The 11,270-nt window shown below is 41.1% G+C and overlaps 1 protein-coding gene across 1 annotated transcript in view; it reads right to left on the bottom strand.

The window, feature by feature from the left end:
- LOC104492742 (rho GTPase-activating protein 15) overlaps nt 1-7,670 on the bottom strand; it is a gene marked incomplete at both ends in the record, with an annotated part of 101,565 nt that extends 93,895 nt beyond the window's left edge. Inside the window, 2 exons of the mRNA XM_010135332.1 lie at nt 5,592-5,718; nt 7,572-7,670. Coding sequence (XP_010133634.1) covers nt 5,592-5,718; nt 7,572-7,670 — 226 coding nt within the window. The remainder of the gene's footprint in view (nt 1-5,591; nt 5,719-7,571) is intronic.
- Nucleotides 7,671-11,270: the final 3,600 nt, after the last annotated feature.

The raw sequence follows: 11,270 nt of genomic DNA, 5'->3' as shown, positions 1-11,270 counted from the left end.
GATGCAATAAAACTGAATGCCACAAACATACAAGCTGCAGAGTGACAAAATTAACATTGCGGTAGGAAACTGCGTCTTTGCATGTAATTTTCATTGTGCTTTCTGTTTTAATCGTTGTCAGCGGTAATGCTGCACTAACGTACATTAATGCTTCGTATTTCTTGGTTTTATTAAAAGCAATAAAACTGACCTATACATAACGCTAACACTGTCATGTAATAATCCCCCCGAAACAGCATCCATTTGGTTTTGAACTTCACATCTAACTAAAACAAATGGGCTGGGAAGGGGAAAGAATTCAGACCTCATCAGAGCTAACAAAGAAATTGAGTGATTTCCTACTTCTGCTGCTCTAATTAGCCCCCTTATCACAGAAGTAACCCTATGTGGGGGGAGGATTCCCTTAGCTACCACAGGATCTGGCCCTCGACACGTTTGGCTGAGCCAGTAAAACCTGTCCCTGCATCCCAAGATACGCTTTCCCAACCTACCAACCTCTTCACGTGTTGGAAAGAGGGAAAAGAATCACACCGGCTCCTCACTCAGCACTGCCTGTAATTAGGCGGCCTTTTTCTAGGATCTCTAAACGATGCTTTCAACAAAATAAGGTTTTGGCTTTTTTTCCTGCTGCTGTTACATAGCTGAAGTCGTGCAACTACATGTGTTTATGTCCTGATAACCATCCCCTCCCCTCTACAATGAAACAAGAGCCTCAGCAAGGTGGGATAAGCCACGGAAATATCCAGCTGTGTGCAGGGACAAACTTTGAACCCTCGAACAAGCCCTCAAAAGAAGCTTTTGCCAGGGAAGAAATAAGAACCACATGGAGCTAGAAAGGGTTAAAGCTCCACTGAATACTCCACTTCTTCCATCACGTCCATTGAGAGACCAAAATGGATTTCTGCTGCCGCTTTTTTCCCCTCCACTCATTGCACAGTCTTAATTATCTCACAAAATTCAGAGATGATTCTGGATGATTTAGTAATTGGGAATATTTACATGCCATGCTTTGAGTTCCAAAATTCACCCTTCTTGAAGTACAGAAAAGTGAGTGAAGCGAAAAAGCAACTTTGGGCAATTTTAGAGCACACACAGTCCTTGGCTGAATAGTAAGGACAGGGTGCCTGACTTGAACCGCATCTTTCAAGAAACCAAAGCAGTTTTCACATCCTAGACGACTTTGTAGCAAATACCTCTGAAGGCAAATCAAAATTATGATCCAGAGGTTATTATTTTTATCTTGATTAAAAAGATGTTAGGAGGTACATTCCAGACACTGCCCCGTGGGCATTCCCCAGAGAAGCGCGCGAGGGCTGTGGCATCCCAGAGCGATTCATCACCCTTTGGGACTAAAAAGACCCATCGCTCCCAGTTGAAAGTGCAAGAGGAATTTAGGTAAGGAAAAAAAATCACTGTTTGAGTTGGCGAGTGGCCAGAGTGCCGGGGCTGAGACCCCAATCAGAACAAGGAGCAGAAAGGAATCCCAAGCCTGCTGTTTAATATGCATGACATGTCGGCTTTGCTGTCAACTTCTTCTTCCACCCCCTGCTTTTGTCCGCTTTTTCCACCTGTTGCAACTTGTCCTCATTCGGGCTGAGAGCTGGAATCGTCTTACTGCGGTGTCGCATTGTGTCCAGCACAATGACGCCCAGATAGCCAACTACCCCTTCTGAGACACCCGAGGGATCATGAACAGCAATAACACTTCACAGCCCACCAAGAATTTCCTTTTTACACACATATATATACACACAGAGATATTTTTATATGTATTTTTAAATTTTGCTGTCTAGTCGTGGCACCTCAAGCTAGAATTCAAATATGGAGGAAATTTTCCAGGATCTGTTGCAGGGTTGCACAACTAACCGGATTTTCAGTAAAGTGGTCTTGAAGATAAGAAAAACATGCGAGTAGAAACAATAAAAATAATGCAATTCAATTTTATCAATTCAGGCAGTTCCAGCTTTTATGTGGCAAACAAGGAGATCAAATTGCATTTATCTAATATCACAGATTTTTTAAATGTCTAAAATATTTAATTATTTTGCTTTGGCAACCTAAAGCTGAGGAACAAATTACTGTTCCCACTACATAAGGAAATAACTGACAACAATTAGTATTTATTCTTGTTGCTTTTGTAATAAAAATAGAATTCCATCACTTTCAAGGAAACCTAAAATATTAATAAGAATGTGATGAACTGAGTAAATGTGACGCCATAAGGAAATGATGGAGAACAGGTTGGAAATATAGTGCTTGGGGAATGGATTGCATTATCAAGCTTGTGATTGCGCATTTTGACAAGAGCAGCCCTCAGATTGATACGGTAGCCAAAGGGCACTCTTCCTACTGCGAAGCCGTTTGTTTCCATCCGGAAAAGGGGGAGTAGAAGGGGAATTGATCCCTTCCGACAATCGATAGCGACTCCAGCCCAGGCTCTTCCACAAGAGGTCACTCCTGAGTGACAGAATTCCCTCACGGTTGCAAAGATGACCCAAATGATCCCAGATGAACCAAACTGCAAACCACAAAGCGACCATGGATAGAAAAGTGATGCTGAGCTTAGGGGAGAGCGTGGAGTTGGTTTCATTGCTCGCAACATGACTTTCCTGACAGCTCCTGTAGTCCAGAAAGGTCTCCTGGGTTTTGGAGAGCTGAACTATTTCTGGGAACCTTGTGATGCACAGATCCTCTCCCTACCTCCCAGGCACCGCCACAGCATCTCTACTTGCAGTCTAACGCAGGTGCCTGGTTTCATGTGGTATAAAATTAACGTGGCAGACCACCTACCAGCAGACCCAATTATAATTGCTGCTAATTAGGAGGGTTTTTTGGCAACCTTAGGAGAAAAAAACACCCAAAAACCTACAGTCTGAATGATAACTAAATTACTTGGAAATTATGAAGTCTGCCACTAATTTTAAAAATTATCGGTTTAGAACAACGCGTACTTGCATAAAAAGGAGCGGTGCTGCAAGGCGGCTTCCTTGCGCCAAGTGTATACCTCTTCTAAGGGGGGAGGTTGCTGGGGTGAAAAAAACATGTTCTTTCTGACCCAGCATTAGCGGCATAAATTAATCTGCAAAATAGTTGGCATCGTAAAATAAAGACCAATCTCTTTCCATGTATTTGAGAGCAGGATCACAGTTTTGCATATTTTGGTAACGCTCCCCAAGGCCATACTCGGTTTCTTCTTAGTTCACGAAAACTTCAATTAGAGCATGAGTTCAGTCCAAACCGGATGAGAAGCCACTGAAAAGCTGCGTGACCAAGACGACGGACGTTCTGCGAACTTTGGAAATCGAGCCTGGCAATTTAAGCCCAATTTTCAATGAAATCAGTGTCTACAGCTCAAAAAGCATAACTGAGAATTACCATTTGTCCTTGTAGTCTAAGCAGAAGCAACTAGGATTAAACACTAAACCCAAATTGCTGCTACTAAGTCTCTAGAGCCAGTCTCCTCAGGTTTAAATGAAAGAGTAAATTACTAGAATACTTTGGGTAGAAGATACCTGTGCTGCTGAAAAACCCCGATGACAGAAGCAGCAGATTTAAACCTGGGCATTATTTTGCAGCCCTTAAAATGCAGAGAAGGTAAATACAAATAGTCTGGACTGTCTGGGTATTTCATTAAAGATTATCAGGGGGAGGAGGGGGTGGCCTGCTAACACATCAGTTACTCATCTTCTATGTGAAACGGGAGGGATTTAAAGCCACCTAAAAAAATCTCCTTTGTTTGGAATCGACGTTGGCAGCAGTCAATAATAGAAGAGCACTCTAAAATGATAAAACTGCTAAACTTTGTACGAACTTTATGAACACACTTGCAGATATTGCACATATCTTCTCTGTGCTCCGCAGTCAAACTGGACAATGAAACGACCACCTGTTAACTGCTAACAATGTGTCATTACCAGTTCTCATGCCTTTTTAAAGCAATTTTGGCTCTGGCTGCCGATAATTCTGGCTACGATACTTGTGTGAACATTAAGGGCACAGAAAGCCAAAGGCAGAAAACTGACAATACAGTTTGTGCTTAGACTACTAATAAGTAACTGAATAATATGATTTTTTCTAATTCCACATAATTGCTTGATCTCAAGGGGCCAAAAAAAAAGTTCTGAATACATATTTTAGAAGCAATCCAATCTACAGTATTTAAATGCAGGCGTCGATTCAGAGGGATTTCACAGCAGATATTTTCACATTTTTTTAATAGTTTAAATAGCCTTTAACAAAACGGAGGTTGTGTGGGATTCTCTAAGGTTTGAAAAGGAACGTAGACTATGTCTCTGTCACTGCTCATATTCACTTTTTCTGTTTTGTCTGACAAATTATCATTTAAAGATATGTGAGAAGTCTAAATAAATAAATAAAAATTCCCCGAGTGCTGAGACAGATTATGGGCATTTTGCTGTGAGCTACAATAAGAGCAGAATCAGGCCCTCAAAACTTACCACGCTCTCAGTCTTATTTTTCTTCCCTCTGAGAAATGCAACGTAACACACAGTACAAAGATATTGGGACAATTTTTCACAAGCTGTGTTCAGGCTACTTTATATTTTATAACAGTAAGAAAAACCTCAAAAAAACCCCAAAACCAAATCTCCAAGATAATAGGAAAACAACAACAACAAGCAGCTTTGGTCTGCAAAAAGAGACTATTGAATGAATCTCTGTAGCTGTGTGTACACGGGCACAAGCATGTGTGCATATATTCATGATCGTGTGGATAATTCTCATTAAAAATAGCTATTTTGGGTCTTTTTAATGCTTTTCTTAACATCAAAGGCTTTGATCCTGCCCTGAAATGCGTGCAGGCAAATTCCCACCCAGCACTTTGGTACCTATAGGTATCTCGAACCAGCACGTGGGTCTAAAGCTGTCACGGTGCTTACATTAGCAGCAGTGTGTGAATCTCCCACCAAAGAAAGAAGAAAAACAAAGATTCAAAAGAGGGGGTGAAAATGCTGAGTGATTCAGGGTCACCCCCAGCTCCTACTGCCCACACTAGCATGAGCATCTCGGCACAAACTGGCAAACTCTCAGTGGAGTAGAGCACATCCCTGCTAGTTTGAGATCACTTTCTTTGCTAATCACACAGACAAAAACCAACCCCGATCCCTGGAATTCACCTTGTATACAATTGTAGGTGCACCACTGAATGTCGGCTACAGAGGATACGTCAGGTCTTTCAGCAATTCAGTGAGTAAATATACAACAGACAAAATTACTCTGGCTATTTGAGGTATTTTACTAAAATGGAAACAAAGCAACTGCAACAGACCATTAACATAGGACTCGTGTTGCTTATTTCTAAATATAAATGGCTTGAATAAATATCTTTGCTCCTAAACAAATTTATTTTGCTTAGGAGAGAATGTCACCCTTTAAAAGTGTGGAGCTAGTAACTGTCTTTACTTAAATGCAAGTTATGTATATCAGCACAGAACACATCCAGCTTTAAAATTCTCAGTGATCTTCCTTACATTCTGTATGTAATAAAAATTATCTTTCCCTGTAATGGCAGACTTATTTAAAAAGGAATGGAAGAAAAAAAGTAAAACAATCAGAAAAGAAAAAAGTCTTACTTAAAGATTTTCTGTGTTCAGGCTTTGGTTCTTTGGATTCAGTGTCTAAGCTATTCAGTAATTCGATGCTGGAGGATCTTCTGAGTTTGAACTCCAAATTTCTCGATGTACAACTCCGCTCCTTTGACTGGGAAAAGAATATATATTTATACATATGTGTATGCTTTTAATAAAATTATTATTTGTGGGAATGAAGCAAGAGCTTACAGAATGCCAGGACAGAACCAGAAGCTAACAGACACACACACAGCAAGTGAGGCAGCGAGTATATAATTTAAGGAAAGTGCAAAGCAAAATTTGTCATATGCAGAGCTTTTATGGCCCTGACAGACTGATCTTAATTTCGGAGATAAATTCCCATTAAAGTGAGGAAAACAAAAGGCCGACTTTAGGCTTTAGAGACCAAAATTATTTCCACATTGTAAGCTACTTCCAAACGCTTGCAGAGAGGAAGGTTGTTTAAATTGCCTTTCTGGTTTAGAGAGTTCCAGTAAATATTCTTGCAAACGCAATTGTTTCAAACTCCCTCACAAGCTTTAGGTTGGATTCTGCTGGTCTAAGCTTTGGGAAGAGGGGGGGCTTTCCTCTTGCTCTAGTCCACTGGCATTCGAAGTGAGAATTAGGGAACTACAGTGGAGAAAAGAAGGGGGGAAAAAAAGGAAAGGAGATGTTTTGGCTGATCACACATCTCTTCCCACGGCATTGGGTCAGGTGAGACTGAACCATCCCAGCAGCCTGGAAAGCCACAAGGCTTTACACACTCATTCAGAGTTTTAAAACTGAATTAAATAGCACTTATGAAACGGTCACTGAGTGCTCCGTGGTGGCATCCTGTCCTGCGCACAGAGCAGAGACAAACCTCCGCTGCTGGGACATGCCCTGCCCTCGGGTACCGTAACCATTTACAGGTCGTGTCCCACCAGCCACTGCTGCTGTGGTTCACTGCATACTCAGAGCTGCTGATGCCACAATATAAATTTAGTTACATTAAAAAAAAAAAAATAATCGGATCTATTAGAAGTTTAGCTGAATAACATAGGAAAAAAATTATTCAGAGTCTCTGTGGGAAACTCCACCCCAAAACCTTCAGTCGGATATCAATATCGTCACATGCCCAATGAAATGCACAATATGAAGACATACATCATCAGATCAAACTTTCCTTGGCTGATTATAGCCTCAGGGTAATATAACGTTTGTAGCTCTTTAAGGAAACAGTAGCCGTGTGCAGGTTAACCCTTTCAAAGAGGCTGCCTCTGCCCACTCTGCCAATGCCATCGCAGCAAAACCCCTGGAAAATGCAAGAAATGGGGACATTTTCCTCTCATCCAATTCTGCAGTGAGCAAGGAAAATCAGTAAAAGAAAATGTTCTTGGATCAGGCCGGGATAGGAGGAAGACGTTTGGAATTTGTACTGAGAGTGGCAAAAAAGAAAGAAAAAGCTACAGCTGAGTTTAGTTTGGTAATTAAAAACGGTTTTAATAAAATGCAGCCCCGCTTACTTCTAGTAGAAAAACCCCAGCCTTCCTGGGAGAATAACAGCAATCAGTTACAAAGGAATATTATTTGCTAGTGTTATTCTTGTGAATAAGTAATACAAAAATTCATAAAAGGCTCAAATGTATTAATAGTTCTATTGAAGATTATATACTGTAGGCTGCATAAACAGAAAATGCAAAAATTCATTAGTTATTAAGTGCTTGTGTGCTTTTACAACCCTCAGCAAACCAATGTCCTTGTTATTTCAGAGAAATAAATGTAGCGTTTCGTTTCGAGGCAAGAATCGAATGACATTTTTGTTCACCAGCCTTGTTTATCTGACATTTTTTGGTGGATTTGCATACATATTTTTATACCCTTCAGAGAAAGGAATGTCTAGCTAGCTGCTGACTGCCTAGAACCTGCAGAGATGCCTAAGCAAATGAAGTTGGAATTGGTACATCTTAATTAATAAAGGTAACAGCCAAAACAAATACATACCAATCTGTCAATCGCATTTTTGATAGCGTGGAACCAATCCAATATGAGAAAGTCGATATCCGACTGGAGGAGGAACTCGTTTCCTGACACTGTTGTGATCTGGGGAGGGCAGGAGCACACACAGGTAAGTAAGTAAAGCACACGCCGGGACGGATGGTTTTCTTCCCTTTTCTCTCCCCCACACCCAAATACTTTCCCTTTGTCCCAAGAGTTATCTCCTGGAGTCCTGAGCTACCGAGGAGTTTTGAACCTCTGTCTGAAAACTGTGACAACAAACGAGATATTGTCTCAGCAATGCAACCACCAAACACAAATAGTCACAAACAACGGGAATGTGACAAAAGTTCAGAAAAGCCGGGAAACTCGATGGTACAGGACGCAGTTCGAATGTAAATCAAGGCAACCTGAAAAGACATGAATGCAACACAAGATCTAATTCCTGTTCTTTTACCTTTCCATTTCTATTTTGTATTAGTATTTTCATATCTGGTTCCTCCATTCTTGAATTCATACATTTATTATATACCTGTGATTCCAGAGTCCACTTCCAAGCATTTTGGTAAAATTAATAATGTCACTCTTTTTCACATTAAAAAAAAATTACCATCAAAGATGGCTGTAGCAGGGTAATTAGGAGCCCATTTATCATGGAAAAAAATCCCCAGTTTGTCAGAATAGAAGCCGATTTACATTTTTGACCCACTCACTGGGAATATTTATCAAAAGAATATTCAATCCCCTGACAACGATGTTTCACTGCCTAACAATATTTGGTGGAAATATGCATGTATATTCTGTTGGTCTGAACTTCTGTAAACCACCATGATAATAATTAATACATCACTGGGTTTCTTTACATATGTACGTATATACACAGCTTTTCACCAGGGCAGGATCTCCAGGTAGATTAGAGAGCAGGTCAAAACGACCATTTCACAGAGGAGAAAACTGAGGCACAGCTTTGCCCCGAGGTTATTCAGCAGAGCCTGGAGCACATGGCCATGGAGCAGGACCCGGGACACAGCAGTTCTGCGTGTTTGCAGGCAGGTGAATGGAGGGTTACATCTCCACCATGGTTTCCAAGGGGCAGGCGTTCGTCCTGCCCATGCTGCAAACCAGCTCAGCTCCCGCCAGCTCTGACACCAAAGTTCTTGTCTTATTTTGTAGTTCAGAGTTGCTTGTGCAACACTCAGTAGCATCCGCTTGCGGGAATCGCACGCTTGGATTTCAGGGGTTTGGGGATGTAGGTTTAGTCTGCACATTTTGATGCTCCTTGGGGCATGGTATTATTTGAGGCCAAAATCTTTTCGGGTATTTTTTGAGGGAATGGCTGAATGCAGTGGAGAACAGAGATTTCTTTTTGACCAAAGTGTGAGGAAAAGCAGAACGAAGCCATTAATACCTGGCGCAGCAAATTTATGTAAATCCCTCAACCTGAAGTGCTGCTGTTTCACTGCATTTGCCCCATGTCAAGAGTTTTTACTAAAACATAAAAAACCCAACAGATCCTCACCAGCCTGGGTACTCCCCATGTCTTTCTGGAAACTGAAATACTACAGGGCGGGGGGAAATACAAAACAGCTTAATGTTTTATTAATTGTTCTATAACTCTCCCTTTATTGAGGAAATGCCTGTAAGGAAGGTTTCCAAAGTCATCAGCATTAAGGAAAATCCTGTCGGCACAGCAGCTCCAGCGGAGACATCCTGTGAGAGCACTGCGGAGAGTGTGGGAATGGTCCCCCAGCACGGGCTCGGAGGCTGCCCCGCTGCAGATGTTCATCCCGTCCCATCCACACCCGTCAGGAGCGGACCTCCAGCCACCCCATTGTTCCCCGTGCTCATGGGAGTGTTTAGTTATTAGGGAAATTTTAATTGCTTTATTAGTCCACAGCAATGATGTTAATCACTGCTCACACACTCGCTGTTCCTTTTAGTGAAAGAAAAAAAAAAACCCAAGAAGTCAAAATTCAACTTAAGGTGAGCAGTTGAAAGAACTGACCTCCGGTTCTGCGCCCGGCTCACCCAGCAAGGTCTGGGTTCAAAATGTATGATATCCTATCACAATTTATTAATGTATACGTGCAGATACGAATTAGACTAAACACAGGCAACAATTCAATCTAAGCCTCTCTCCCAGTATAAACAAATCATTACTAAAATTACAAAACGGAATAATGTTTTCAAAGTAAGAGCAACATATATAATTAGAATCACTGTATTTCGAAGGCTTAAAAAGGACACAACGTAGCTCAGTCTTCCGTTCAGTAAATTCGGGCTTTATTAAAATACAAGTACTCAGCACTGCATAAACATTTGCACTGTATGATATGCAAAAGAGACACTCCATTGCTAACAAGACCAAAGCAAAATACAGTTCAAAACACAGAAAATAAAGTTTCTTTGTCCGACAGTGTTATTTTGATAATCATTTATCATCAGTGGTTTATGAGCAAATCTGTAAAAACAGATCACAGAACGGAGGGAAGAGAATTCCTTTAGAATATACTTTCTGTAAGACACAGTTCAAGTCCTTTTCTTTCTTTCCTCAGACTAATCTTTGGAGTAACTAGACAGTTTCAAGAAGACTGCTACTGCTCTCTACAGTTTAAATGCATCCACTCCTTAATTACAGTCAGTAATTGACTTTGTTCTGCTCCATTCCAGTCATTCACAGGAAAGCAGTTCCAAAGGCTTTGGCTAGTAAATCCCATTTAATGTGCGGGTTTCCTATCCCACTTTTATATATTACCTCCTTAGGATTTCTGATAAATGGTTCTTGGAAGGGATTGCTAAAGCATATTTGCACTTTGAACAATCGAAATTTCAACACCCTTGGGAAAAGACATCAGGGAAGAATGCAAGATTTGACTAAACCTTGTGATTGAACAATTTATGATCACAGCCTGAAATGATGTATAACTAAAAACAGGCATAAATTGTTCAATATTGAGGTGTGCTAACACACCGTCCCTGTATCAGGAACTGCTGAAATAAACAGAGGGACTGGAGAAACAAATGGAAGACAAATCTGAAAAAAAAAAAAGAGAGAGAGAGAGAGAAAATGAAGTGCTCTAGATAGAGCTGCCAGTCTCCATTGTGCCAGGTACTTCACTTATTTAAATGTTTCCTGAAATCCCTCTCTCTTTGCCATATTTTTGCAAAGGCTACAGTCTGGAATTAGCTTTACCTTACTAGGCAGAATTGTGATGCTGCTGTCGGCAATAAATCCCCACAAAGAATGACAACTGACATTAACCCTCTTGTTAGCAGAGGCTCTGCCCTTCAGGTTGCTCACAGAAGAGCCAGGACACCTGGATTCTCGCTTTCTTGCTGTAGTACCTTGGAAAAAAATCCCTTCACAGGCTGAACCCACTCGCGTGGTGGTTTACAATGAACTGTGGCACAGTCCTGCTGTTAAGCATTGATCCTCTGAAAATATCGGCTCACCGCAGGTAAACGGGTGTTAAATTCAGTACACTGCTGGGCTGCCAACAAAGTGTGGGAAGGAGGGGGGCAGGTGTGAAACACTTTTTATGATACTCGTGGCTTATTAAGGATTTCTTTTGTCACCTTATAAAGCTGCAAATGGAGGGATGAGTTTCTTTTGCATGTCACCATAATGATGTACCAAGGTTGTGTTCAACAAGATCCTGTTATTAAACAAAAAGACTCCTATATAGCTCCAGGAAATGCGGGACA

This window comes from Buceros rhinoceros, unplaced genomic scaffold, assembly GCF_000710305.1.
Source record: "Buceros rhinoceros silvestris isolate BGI_N320 unplaced genomic scaffold, ASM71030v1 scaffold334, whole genome shotgun sequence".
Lineage (NCBI taxonomy): Eukaryota > Metazoa > Chordata > Aves > Bucerotiformes > Bucerotidae > Buceros > Buceros rhinoceros.
The sequence above is the reverse complement of the archived record's forward strand: the minus strand, read 5'-3'. Positions and strand labels throughout refer to the sequence as shown.